Raw genomic sequence first — 14,354 nt, forward strand, 5'->3', positions numbered from 1 at the left:
AATGCAGCGAGGCCATTAGCTCTGAACTGAAACATTTTAGTTTAGCTTTCAATCACGCGTGTTTACTGGTGTTATCTTCAGCCGTAGTCATAGTCTCTAAACCTAAAGACTTCGACAAAACCCTCGCTCATGTTGATAAACTGGTGCCAACTTTTAACACTCCTCAAATCTCTGACACTGCCGACAGCTCGAGACAATTACACATTCAAAAAGCAGATGTGCCAGAATTTGTTTTAATCTCTTCAAGTAAATTCCAAAATATGCAGAATGAGAGGAGAATATCCTAAGAAAACATTAACGTGTGTAGCAATCCTGGTTTACAGTGAAATAAAACCACAAAAGTTCACAGACTCAGCAGGACGTGACAGAGAATAAATACACATTCAATCTGACTTTTAATCTTTTTTCATACATTTTGTTCCATTAAACCAGCAAATGTAAATGTGCATGTTTACTTTACACAGTGAAAATTGTTCATTTATAATCAAAAGAAGCACAGGACATTAAAACCACTCTGGCTTATTTCATATAAATGTGTCTATATGGTTCATGCTACATTTACCTGTTTTGTACAGATTCAGGTGAACGAGGAATCACAGAACAGTTTATATCTGGATAAAACCACCACCTTCCTGTAACTTTCTAAAAAGCCTCATATGCTACAATTAGCTTTCTAAACGCTTCACATGACAGTATGGCTAGTTGTAAAAGCTCAACAAGGAACAACTTTTAGCCAAAACACAAGGATGAGTTCATACTGGGCAGGGTGCTTCCTCAAGTGGTCAACAACACACATGCCAAGTCTGGTTGTCTGAAAATGTGAATAACACACACTCACACACATTAAAGGAATCATCCTTTAATAACTGTCAGAGGTAATATAAAGAAGGTGGAGATTTTCAAGGGTCCATCCAGACCTGAGGACCCTACAGGGAACATGTTCAAGTTTTAGAAAGTCAGTAAGTTCCACATCAGGTCCTGTTGAACCTGTCTGAAAAACCTCCAAAGGGAGGCGACCAGGAGACATCCCAACCAGATGAACCACCTCAGCTGACTCCTATGTGGAGGAGCAGCGGCTCTACTCTGAGCTTCCTCCAGAGCTTCCTATCTCTAAGGCTGAGCCCAGCCCCCCTCTGAAGGAAACTCATTTCAGCCGCTTGTATCCACAACCTCAGTCTTTGGGTCACTACCCAGATCTGTGACCATAGGTGAGGGTTGGAACAAAGATGGAGCAGCAAACTGAAAGCTTCTCTCCCGGCTCAGCTCCCTCTTCACCACAATGGACCAGAGCAGCGCCCTCATTACTGCCGATGAAGCTCCAATCCGTCTGTCCATCTCCAACTCACCATCACTGAGAACAAGATCCAGATATACTTAAACTCCTCCACCTGAGGCAGAGATTCATCCCCAACCCAGAGGGAGCACTCCACCTTTTTCCTGTTAAGAACCAAGGCCTCAGATCTTAAAGAGCTGACTTTCATCTTGGCTGCTTTACACTCAGCTTTAACATCTGCAGGAAACTCCTGTGGATGTTTTATCAGTCAGTAGTTGCCAGTGTCCTGTTTTACACCGTGGTGTGCTGGGGGGGGGCAGCATATCCAAGAAGGACACATCCAGGCTGGACAAACTGATCAGCTGATAATAAAAACTTTCCTTTTTGATAAAGCTATAGTTAGGGATGGCTCAGGTAATTCTGAAACATCCCATAGTTAAGCTGCTATAGGCTTAGACTGCTGGGGGACCTCATCTGTCACACCTTTCCTCACTTTGCTCTCTTTTTCCCCCTGTTTAATTTCTCAAATTTCTTATGTACATGTGACATTATTGTGGTTATTAACCTATGTTTCCCTGTTCCAACAGATATCCTTTGAATGGCGTTATGGTGTTTTTCCCCCCTCTTTTCCCTCTTTTCTGTCTTCTCAAACCCCAGCTGGTCGAGGCGGATGGCCACCCTTCCTGAGTCTGGTTCTGCCAGAGGTTTCTTCCTGTTAAAAGGGAGCCGTTCCTTTCCACAGTCGCCACAGGCACGCTCAGGACGGGAGATTGGACTGAAGACAAGTTTCGGTGCAATCTGTTGGTTTCCTTAGCTAGGATATTATTTTTTTTAATTGGCTCTATATGAATGAATTGGATTATTTTGAAATTAATTAATTGAATTATGATTACAATGAACTGAATTCCAATTTGGCAGAAAAGAGGACTGGACAAACTACTGGACATTAAAGACAATGCCAGTCACCCTCTGCACATGGTCTTCAGCGAACAGTGGAGCCTGTTCAGTGACAGACTGCTCCTTCCCAAGCGCAGGACCAATAGACTCAGAAACTCTTTTGTCCTTCACGCCATCAGACTGTACAACTCCTCTCTTTCCCCTTTCCACCAAATCAGTTCCAGGGCTGGTTCGGGACCAGTGCTGGTGCACAACTCGTTCAACTTGCGAACCAGCTGAGAACCATTTTGCTTTTCCATAGCTCTGGGTGCTAAGTGGAGCCACATCATTACGTCACTGTATATGTCAGTTATGTCACTGCGTTTGCATACACCTTGGCACAAACATCAAAGCAACAACAACAACAAATTACTTGCTTTTGTACAGCTGCTGCTTCTGGCTTTATGGTGCCTCATTGGGATCAGAAAACGGCAGATCCAATATGTTTGTGTTGATTGACAAGTTTTGAGTGGACTGTTCTAGGAGACAGGTAATAACCTAATGACGTTTTGACTCTTACTTACACTGAATGTCAGATGGTTATGTTAGCCTTTGTTATGAGCAAACGTTAGCCGGTGTTATGTCCCTGCTTGAATTGTCACAAATTCACAAACATATTAGGCTACTGGCAATTTTTAAGTTGCTGCTCACATCCACCACAGTGGTAGATATGAGCCCTCTCACGGTCTTGCTATTGTTGGTGGTCTTAACAACTCCGACCTCCCCCACCGACGATAGAAGTTCTTTCCTCTAGCCCAGCAAAGAGCTGGTGCTACCTTGGAACCATTTTTTCTGGCCCAGAGCCAGTTCTTTGTGGGCCTAGTCTATGGCAGCCCCTAGAACGCAATGGTAAAAAGTTTTGAAATTTGGCACACGCATTCAGCACAGTCCCATTAGCAAAGTCAAGAATTTCCGTGCCCAAAAAGTGAACTCTCTAGCGCCACCAACATGTCAAATTTTGAAGTGCATTCAGCTGTATAACTTTGGATTCGTTGGTCCAAATTTCACAAATGAGGTACCGTTGGAATCCTTGGATAATGACGAGTCCAACACACCCTATGACGTCAATTTACGCCTAACTAGATTTTCCTCCATTCTGGATTTTGTTGAAAACCTTCAAAAATTTTCAGTGGTCGACTATCTTTGGACCAATCCGCACAAAAGTTAGATGGATTTTTCATTTTCAACTTTGTTCACCCACTACAACCAATCGAACTTTGCGGAGACGCCGCCAAACAGGAAATGAGGCCATATCTCAGCAACCGTTTGATCTTTTGACATCAAACTTTAACACACTCATGACCACTTCTTTAAGAGGCCCATAAATTTCGCAGACATTTGACATTTAGGGGGCGCTATGTGTAGCAAAAATCCATTTTTGCTCATATCTTTGAACCCGTTGGTGCAATTTTCACTCCTCCGCCATTTTGAATTTTATCAAATCCTTCAAAAAGCATTTCAGGTCACCCAGATTGTCTGATTTCCACAGGACTTGACACACAGAATCTTCAGACCAAGCCTCAAAAGTCTTCATCTGTATTTTTTAATTTCGCTTCCGTTTGCCTGTAGCAGCCAATCGAACTAGGTGCCAACACGCCAAACTGGAAGTGAGGCCATTTCTCTGTGATCCATTGATGTATCAATGCCAAACTTGGTGTATGGACTCATTATGCCTTCCTGAGCAGCCATAGGCTTGCCTGCTAAGCTGCTCGGCACCCCCATCACTGCTTGCAACTATATTTATTATCCATCTTTGCATGTATAATTTTGTTTACTGTCTAATCTCATCTAATCTGAATTTAAGGTCATGGCTTGAAGAAGCCAACAGAACCACATCATCTGCAAACAGCAGTGATGTAACCCTGAGGTTCCCAAACCAGACACCAATCTTCTCTCCGACTACACCTCCAGATCCTGTCCATGAAAACCACAAACGGGACCTGTGACGTGGGGCAGCCCTGGTGAAGTCTAAAACTCACCGCAAACCAGCTCCACTTTGTACCATAAATGTGGACACAGTTCTTACTTTGTTATACAGAGACCGATAAGCCCTCAAATGCCACTCCGTTACCCCATACTCTGTACTCCTGCAGCACCCCCCACAGAATCCCTGAAATGTTTTTATTTATTTTAATTATTACTGCACATCTGGGGCCCGTTTAACTTTACATTTAAAACCTGGATCTGAGGAGTCCCAGCTGTGATCGTAAAGCACAGCTTCTGTTGTGTCGTTTAGATGATGCAGGAAACTTCAGAGCATTTCTGTGGCATCACATGACAACTGTGAGCTGCAAAAAAACGTCAAAGCAGAACCACTTGTTTTACTACCAGGTTCGTTAGTTCCCTCCAGACCTGAGAAATTAGGTTTGTCTCTAAACCCTCCATGTTTCCACAGGGGAGGAGAGTAGGCTACTGACGCACCGTGCTGAGGTTCAGGTTCAGAGGGAGGGGCTGGGACCTGGACAGCCCACTACACCTATCATGTCAGTTGACCCCCCTAAAGGAGCTAATGGAGTATAGCTGCTCAGCAGACACTGAGGTATGAGAGAGTGGATGGACAGCGTGACGCCGGTCTCAGCACACCTCGCCACGTGAGCCCTGTTGTGGTGGTCGAAGAAAGGAGAGGTCCAGGTGGTGTTAGAAGACCCCACTTGTCTCAGGAGACCCTGCACTGACATTATATAACAGTACTGAATCGTGACAGTTTACCTGTCAGTTAGCGCCTGGTTTGGCTCTCTCAGGTAGATGGTTCAGTTACAGGTTCTGGTCTGAGCTTGTTGACCTCTGAAGACCTCATGGTGGAGGTAGCTGGTTCACAAACTGAACATACTTTAGATGGATTTCTTAGTTTCACAGTGGGTCGTCTTCTGAAAATTAAAATAAAACCCGACCAAAACAAAACCTGCATCAGCTTAAACACAGGTTGTCTAATTCTGATGATACCCGGTTCTCTTTCTAAGCTTTCTGTTTTGGTTCTGACAGACATGAACTGCAGTGAACTTCATCCTGAATGATAATTCTATCTGAAGGTGGCTCAGAGTGAGAGAAATCATTTAAGTATAATAAACATCCAGCTTCCCTTTTAGCCCGAAGCTGAAGAAACATTCAGTGATGCAGATGTTGGACCAGCTGCTGTTGAAGAGTTCATTTGTTGTTAATATGTATATAAAAAGGTCTTTAAAGCAGCTCAAAACTGTTAATCAAGGTTTATGAATATCACAAACCTCAACAAAACACAGTATTAAAAATAAAACAATGCAAAACTACATTCAAAGCCTTTTTTGTAAACATGAAACTAATAGAAGAAAGTGTTGCTGCTACACAGATTTCTCCTGAAGACACCAACATGGTTTAAAAAAAAAGATTAAATGATGTTTTCATCTCAGAGCTGAACAAGTAAGGTTTGGCATCCATCTGTCACCTCGACACTGGGAGAGTAATCTGTTGGGATGTGTCACCGCACACTCTGAGACATGTGTAGCGGAGTCAGCATCTCCTCGAAGATGGCTCCCTTCACATTGGAGCCTCTGAGGTTGGCTTCCTGAAGATCGCATCCGGACAGATCGCAGTTCTGCAGGAAAACACAAAATTTTTTAAAATCTCATTACAGCTGGTTGTTAGAGGAGTGTAAATTTCTTTATATGGACAACTCTGCAACTAACAATTTGACCCAATTTTCTGATAATGAAGCTTTTTCCAGTCAATCCACAAACACTCCAGCTCTCTATATAGATGTAGATAGTTACTCTATTGATCCCAGAGGGAAAGATTTTAGCAGTGTAGCTGTAAGTTAGCAGCAGATGCTAGCAAACAATGCTTTCTCATCAACAGTAATGGACCAAGCCAGAGCTGTACACAGCGTAACTCGTAGTAATGCATGTGTACCGTTAATTACTGCATTTAAACATTTTGTATATATTAACCTCACTAAAGAATTGTATTTTGAGACCTACATCTTTATCAGAAACATGCCGACAATGTAATATTAACACATCAAGAGCGGTACACGGCGAGGAGAGGACTGGCGTTGTGTTGAAAACACTTTATCCACACAGCTGCAGGTTGTCCGAGTTACAGAATGTAACCGTTCAACTTGAAAGCTTCAGTTAACAAAGTAATGTGGGAACAATAATGTTCATCTTTCAGAAAGTAACAGCAACAACTCCTTAGAAGTTGATGTACTTCATCTTCATTAGCTAAGCTGTTAGCGTTAGCTTCTGCTAAAGGAAAAAATAAATAAATAAATAAACGGAATTAATGCGAAGAAATGCGGAATTACTTCTCAGATACTTCCATTTCCCTGCTCTGAAGTTCAGGCTTTGAGAGACAAATCTCGTCGTTGTAGCCCGTTAAGATTTTACAGTTCAACTATCACAGACATATCCGGGCCAGCTGCTGTTCTCACCTCCAGGTCGGTCCCGGCCAATGTGGCTCCCCTTAGATTGCAGTTCTTCAGTTTGGCGTTTTTCAGGGTGGCGACCCTCAGGTTGATCCCAGTCATCTGACTTCCCTCCATGTCCACACCCTTCAAGTTGGCTCCTGACGACACACACAGACACAAGTTCCGGATAAAACCAGTCTATCTGGGTCTACCTGAGGAGCAAATGTGTCTGGCTGCCTCACCCTCCAGATTCGCTTTGATTCCTGCAGGATCCTCAAAGTTACAGCCTCTCAGCGACGCCCCCTCAGCGTTGGTGCACAGCATCTTCACACCTTGCAGATTGGCCGCCTGTTGCACACACAAACAGAGTTGTATTTATCACTTTAGTCACTTCACAGGACTTACTTTTGTTTCCTTCCATATAAAAAATGATTAACATTTTGAGGACTGAGTTTAGTCCAAACAAAGTGAATAAACCAATCAAACAAATGAGAATGTTGAAGAACCAGACATGGGTAGATGTTTTCCCATAAACTGTAATAAAAAAATAAAAACAAATAATACTAGTAAGCTCAGATTCAGATTGAGCGCCACTATTCCGGATGAAGAGAAATTAAATGCTGATGAGCTCTGTCTCCATGTCAGGTGGTTAAAGCAAAACTCACATCGAGACATGCCATGGACAGGTCAGCTCTCTCCAGGTTGGCTCCGCTCAGGTTGGTGTGACTCAGGTTGGCGCCTCTCAGGTTGGCCATCTTAAAATTAATGTAGCGAAGATCCAGACGAGACAGATCTGCGTCTGCAAAGTTCAGACCCTGACAGACCACAAACAGCAGCCATTTAAACACAAGCTCATTAACAGGGTCATTATTCTGTTGAATGTGTTCACATGCATCACAAACCCCCATTATTTTTTTTCCTTTATCTATAAGGATTGCCTCATCAAAAGAGCCAGATTGACAAACAAATTAAATAAAAATTTTAATAAAAGAAATAGAAGTCTACGATACTCATTTCAGAATTGGTTATTCTCCAGATGGTATCACAGACAACAAATTCAGCCTAAAACAGAGACAAATGGACATTTTTAGAATATAAAACTAACTTGAGAACTGATGTGGAATAGTTGGCAGAACCCGATCAGGCCACTGGAGCCAACCAATCACAACAGACTGGGCTTTTTAGGGGACGGGGCTCTGTTTCTATTGTTTCTGTTTTACATGAAACACGTAAATATGCGTTGTTAATATTTTGTATTTAGACTGAACGCGAAATTAACGTTATTCTCACTTTTCTTGCAATGACAAATTCAGTTGCCTGAGTCTTTTTGCATGAAAGGTACTACTACTACCTACTAGGGGTCCTTAGGCAAGGCCCCCTTACCCTATCTGCCTACATGTAAGTCGCTTTGGATAAAAGCGTCTGCTAAATACATAAACATAACATTTCACTTCCAGGCATGAAAACGGGTGGGGGGCTCTGTGAGCATGTCCCCCCGGAAAAAAGTTTTGGACATTTCATATTTAAAAGTTTCAATCTGGTGCACTTTGAGAGAAAAATCAAACAGAGTTACAGGACAGTATGAATGTATAATACTAGCTATACTGTGTGTTGACCTGCACCGTCGTCTTGTGCCCTTCTGTTTGACAGTTAGCATAGTTAATGTCTTTCTGACAGGGAATACACCATGCAAACCCCTACTTACTGATGTTCCTGACCACATCTTACAGATGACAGCTCTTATCCTTTCATTGTAACTTTGCCTTCTAATTTGAGCCAAGATCAGTTCCAGCTGCACTTGATAACTGCATCCAGTTGTTTGACCACCACAGCATCATTCTCTCCCAACACACTCATTCTGGAAATACACTCTTAGTATTAGGGATAACTTAAAGTGTAATTGGTAGAACAGTGGCTGTTCACGCTTGCTTCAGTTGTTATGTTATACAGACATCTGTTCACTTGAAAAAAAATCTGATTTTCAGTGTAGAAAAGGAGTGATTTACAAGTTCAGAGAAATAAACTACAGGCCTACCCTAACCTAGAGAGTAAAACTGTAAATTGTTTTACCCATAACATTAGTCCGACATACATAGTTGGATTTCAGATTGAAAGGCAAATGTATTTACAGTTACAATATAGTACCGTATTTTCCGGAGTATAAATCGCATCAGTCAAAAAACGCATCATGAAGAGGAAAAAAAAAAAAAAGACAAAAAAAAAACAAACATACAAGCCGCACCGGACTATAAGTTGCATTTATTTAGAAATTTATTTCACAAAGTCCAAGACCTGCTTTTCAATTAACTCACAGAAACTGTCAACCTCGGCTTGGAAGTCTGCCGGCAGTTTCTGACAAACTCTGATAGAGAGGCGGTTGCGTTGTATGAAGCGTTAACACCAAGAAGGCCTGCCTGCAAAGTCATGGCACGGAGATGTAACTGCACCGTTGACGAGCCTCTCTCAGCAGTACATTGTTCAAGCACCCACCTGTGGACTCGTTCCTCCAGCTCTGGCCATCTTGCTTTCAGCCCCCGATTAGCTTTTTTTGTTTTCTTCATTGCAGTAAGAAGAACCTCTACTTTTCGCCAGTCCCTCACAAGTTTCTCACTCATTAAATGCTGCTCGATTACCATTTTCGGTTTCATATTTTATCACCTGCAGTTTCTTCTTGCGGTTGTAGATAGCAATGTTTACTCCTTGGTTTATGTCAGTCAGTGTGAATTAACATTTAAAAACAAGTTAAATTATACAGATTTTGATAGATAAGTCGCACCTGACTATAAATCGTAGGACCAGCCTAACTATAAAAAAGCTAACGTTAACTTGCGTCAGTCAACGTTATCCCAGCATCTACCCAAATTGGCTAATGAGTCTAACTGTCGTCTGCCCTTGGGTCAGCACAACCCAATCAGGTACCAGTATACCGGAATTCAGTACCCCACCCCCTCCTCACACACACACAATTATATTTTAAAGCACAGCTGTAATCTGAGAGAGCCCTGATGTTCATGATCACAAACGCTGTCATTCATTCCAAAATAAATCTACTGATTCTTACTCCCAGTGATGGAAAAGAAACTCAGCATCATGAAAATGATCAGCTCACATTGAAAGACTTATACTCACTTCACACTGCGTGACACTGTGTCTATTGTTCCGTTTCTGTGTGTGATCATGCTGCACACGCAGGTCACTTTGTGTTCACGCATTTTTTGTTTACCTGACACCGCAGCTCTGACTTTGTGGTTGTTGCCAGCAGGAATCTGGTGAACTCCTTGCGAGTCAGAGGGGAATGATCATCAGGAGGCCGAGAGGCCTGAGCAGCAGAAACAAACATGGAGATTCAATGTTTTAACACTAAAAACGTACAGAACTAAGCAAAATGCATGAAACGCATGCACACCTTTATGAGGGTCTCCAACTGCTCAGCAAGCTGTTCTATCCCAAAAAAGCGAGCTTCTTCCAGCACACCTGCATGGAAACAACCAGGTGAGAGAAAGCCAACGCAGGATGATTTGTGTATGTGTGTGTCTGTTTTTACCCAGAGGATTGATGCCTTCATTGATGATGAGCTGTCCATGTCTCAGGTAATTCAGGATGGGCTCAAAATAGTCTGGACTGCGATCGATCAGGTACGCTCCCTGAGAGTCCCGTTTGTTCCCCCAAACATCTGGACGCAAGACAAAGAAAAAGGCGTCACTTAACACAACGGAGACGTCACACTGACCTGTTATTTCCTGTGAGGACACAGCGTTCACCTTTCTCCCTGAACATGTGGGCCAGCATGCTCTCAGGCTCTTTACTGACCAGTGTGCTCCTGAACAAACACACAAACAAACACATCTCAGGTTTCTTGTCCTGAACACAACTGATTTAAAGGGGAACTCCGGTATTTTTAATCCTAGACCTTATTTCTGGCATGAAATACGTTTATCTACTCACCGAGAACAGTTTGGCGAAAGTCGGCGTCCCTCGGAAGCCATTTAGATCACTCGAGATCCGTGTATATCCATATAACGGTAGAGAGCAGGGCATAGACAATACAGCCTCTAAATAACGCATTGTGTCTTTATTTCACCAATACTTTAAGCCAAATGAATGAACAAATGTGTCCTATTGCTCTGTTAGCACATAGCTACTGTTATGTGGCTACTTGCAGCTATAGGAGAGCTAATGGAGGGAATTCTACACACACCTCTACTGGGACAACTTCATCGACAAGCATGAATGCAGCACAGCTCATTCACTCTGGTAAGAACGACCATCTTACTCAAAGTCGTCGTTCATGTTGTCAAAATCTGATAAATATCCTGCCATGTTGCACAGAACTAGCAAGGAGTAAATTAGCTGTGCTCCAGGGGGGCGTGTGGATGAAGTCGTCCCAGTAGAGTGCCTGTGTAGAAATCCCTCCGTTAGCTCTCCTATAGCCGCAGGTGGCCACATAACAGCACCTATGAGCTAACAGAGCTATAGTACACAGTTGTTCATTCATTCGGCTTAAAGTATTGGTGAAATAAAGACAATGCCTTATTTAGAGGCTGTATTGTCTATGCCCTGCTCCTTCCCGTTATATGGATATAAACGGATCGCGAGTGATCTAAATATCTTCCGAAGAATGCCGACATTTGCCAAACTGTTCTCGGTGAGTAGATAAACGTATTTCATGCCAGAAATAAGGTCTAGGTTTAAAAATACCAGAGTTCCCCTTTAACCTCTCATTTAGAATCACATGTTTGTGGTTTTATCTTTCAGCTGAAGGTGTAGACATGTGCAGCTCCGTCACTTTTCAGTGACACTGATGGTTTGAGTTTAGTCACAGAAACAGTGAGACAACGCTGCCTTGTTGAGGTTAAAACCGTGCACAACAGTCACGATTACCTTGTGGTGGTGAAGCAGCGTCCACCAACGTTGAGTGTCAGCCAATCTGTGTGAGTCTGACACTTCTCAGGTCCTCTGAGCTCCTCCTGAGGGTCTAAACAGAAAATCCCAGATTTCACCTAAACTTTGCTTTAAAATAAGTTTCTGAAAGATTAACCTACATAGTTGCTTCATTTTCACAGTGATTAGATCTATAAGCTCTGATTTTAAATATTTCATAAGACAGGAGCTCTTCTGAACTTCCGGGTATCCCAATATTGTTCTTTTTTCCCTCCTTAATTAAACTTTTACTTTGCAAACCTTTTTGAGCAGAAGATTTCATATCTCACATATGAATAGATAAATAAGTAAAGGGTTAGTTATTATTGCATCTCCCTTTTTCTAAATAAATGCACAATTAATTTCTAACATTTGTAATTGTCACATTACAACAAATATTAATTTTTATATTTCTGAATATATACTATAATATTTGGAGGTGTAATCCCTTTAGTTAAGTGTAGCTGAACTGGTTTTAGTCCTGAGTAATTCACGATGAAGTGATCACGTCTCCCTGGTTGCGTTGCTTAAATCGAGCGGTTTTTAACTCGGACTGACGTCTATCTGCATCCTTTTATTGACTTTGGACGTAATCGCACGGCCCATCCAGTTCACTTTGTCATTGTTTTGAACAGATTGATTCAATATGCACTTCTACAGAAGAAAGTCAGCTACTTTCTAACATGAACACACCCAAAAAGATGCTAAATGACCTCAAGCATCATTCTTTGGGACTGACAGAGATTCAACCTGGAGGGATGTAATTAAAAACTAACACAGACTTTAGTTTTCTCACCAGAAGCCAAGAAAAGAAAGACTGAAAAATAATATTTGAGGTGAATTCTGATGTCTTCAAAAACCCTCTTTAAATCAATTTCAGATGTGCTTTTTATCCAGACATGTATGGAACTTACCTTCAAACGACTCTCTGTCTGATACGTAGAGCACATCATCATCTCTGCAGACACACAAACAGGTTTCACTGAAACATCCAAACAAATTGGACTCACCTGCTTCAATTTGACACTTGTTTTATGATCATGAAAGAAAACAATGAAAATCTGCCAGGATGAGTAAGAATATCTTCCAAGACAATATTTCTGATGCATAAAACAGTTCTAAGTGTAATGAAACACAACATTGACATGATTTGTAATGGACATATCTAATTTTTTTTTTTTAATTAATATTAACTATTTCTATTGAGGTCCATCATTCAAAGTGATCTGAAGGTGGCTAAGCAGGAAAAAGATGGAAAATTAGCCAATAAAATGTCCTCCATCTCAACAGTTAAGAAAAGGGCCATTTCAGAGCATTTTTGGCATCTAAACTCCCTTATATCCAGACTGGATTACGTCTCAGAGAGCAGATATTCTTCAAAATACAGTTTGTAGTTTTTTTTTAAATCTTTATTTGCATAAAGAGCTCCTCCTTCTTACCACAAAAATATATGAACAACAGGGCTGGTGTTTTAAACCTGGACATATATATATTACTTTATATGTTCTTTGGGATAACCAACCACATATTTTATCATTCTAAGCATCTTGGTTTTCCTGTTTGGACCCAGTCTAAAGATGTTTAGATGGCAGAAAAAGCTGTGAAATTGTTATTTTCTGCACTTGGAAATTGGTAAAAAAAAAAGCAAATGGAATAAAGATTTAGCTAACTAAATGTGTGTTAAAGAATTGCTATTATCTGTAGGACAATCTAGTCCATACCTAACTGTCTAATTGTTATCTGAATTTGGTCTTAAACAGCATATATCCAGAAATACAGTAAAATGTTCAATTTTTGCACCTCAACGAACAGGTTTTCACAAATCACAAATTGTGTTTTATTTAGTTTCTATCCTTTGTGTGATGCCACAGTGCAAATTAGACCAGTATGTACAAACTCTGAGAAATGGCCCTTTTCTGGATTTAACTACCGCATCGGAGGCCAAATTCATGTGGCCAGAAGTACACCTCAGACCTTTGTACATTTAAGAAATTTTTATATCCTTTTAGACCTTCAGAGAGAACTGAGTTTAGTAGTTTTTAGGCACACCTGATCAGCGATATGTCGTCGATGATGCCGCCGTTCCCGTTATAAACACTAGAGGCTCTTATCCCCAGTTTTGAACTGGCCACACTCAGTAAATCCTCCATGGAGCCGTACACAGCCACCACCTGTATGACAGCATCGACAACACACACTCCACTACGTTACGGCGTCGAGAATTAAGCTAATTGTCTGATAATATCTTCTACAAACAGCGAACATGACTGAAATTAGCCATTTTGTTTGGTCGTGCCGTTACGGACGCTAACCAACACCCCTATTTTCCGGTTTTATCTTTCACTCTTTACCTTTCCATTTGAGGACGTTCCGTTGACAAACAGCGTGACTCTTCTCATGGCAACGTACAATCAACCGAAGCGTAAACTGCTTGCACATTTATTAGTAACAATAAGTTTTGTTATTCGATAAAAACAATATCTTGGCAGCCTATTCTTCAGACTCCACTCTCATAGCCAAAACGGCGATTTTAACCAATCAGCGTGTTAGAGCTAGATACAACAGCCAATCAGTGAGCGAGGTGGGCGGTACTTCTGCGTCTACGTGAAGATGCTGTTGAATAATCCATTATTTTACTTTTGTACAAGTGACGATGCAGCACACCATCAATTATACGAATTAGTCAAAAACAATATGAAAAATTAACAAACCTTCCTGTAAAATCCTTTACAATACATGCAGGAACAAAGGTGAACAGTTTGTGAGCGTTACGTGTCAAAGTTTGAGGAAACATTCTTCAATTATATTGTATAAAACTGCAAACCTTTCAATTGGAAACGACAA

General features: G+C 41.4%; 1 protein-coding gene across 3 annotated transcripts; it reads right to left on the minus strand.

Annotated features, from left to right (window-relative positions):
- Positions 1-213: 213 nt before the first annotated feature.
- Positions 214-14,053, minus strand: kctd9b (potassium channel tetramerization domain containing 9b). 3 transcript variants are annotated; one of them, XR_011909058.1, is made up of 13 exons: positions 13,862-14,053; positions 13,560-13,681; positions 12,425-12,468; positions 11,472-11,565; positions 10,352-10,410; positions 10,135-10,263; positions 9,997-10,064; positions 9,814-9,909; positions 7,256-7,405; positions 6,833-6,938; positions 6,615-6,748; positions 4,919-5,780; positions 214-1,351 (listed from the first exon to the last, which is right to left on the minus strand). XR_011909058.1 is itself a non-coding variant. In XM_072371750.1 (13 exons), the coding sequence occupies exons 1-12, from the start codon at positions 13,907-13,909 to the stop codon at positions 5,664-5,666; spliced, it is 1,167 nt and encodes a 388-aa protein (XP_072227851.1). In that variant the 5' UTR covers positions 13,910-14,053; the 3' UTR covers positions 214-1,351; positions 5,631-5,663. The 3 variants fall into 3 exon arrangements, 2 of the variants coding, with proteins under 2 accessions (XP_072227851.1, XP_072227850.1); XM_072371750.1 differs by having other exon boundaries at positions 5,631-5,780; XM_072371749.1 differs by having other exon boundaries at positions 214-5,780.
- Positions 14,054-14,354: the final 301 nt, after the last annotated feature.

Source organism: Leuresthes tenuis, unplaced genomic scaffold (genome assembly GCF_036924035.1).
Source record: "Leuresthes tenuis unplaced genomic scaffold, fLeuTen1.0.hap1 SCAF_19, whole genome shotgun sequence".
In the NCBI taxonomy this organism is placed as follows: Eukaryota; Metazoa; Chordata; class Actinopteri; order Atheriniformes; family Atherinopsidae; genus Leuresthes; species Leuresthes tenuis.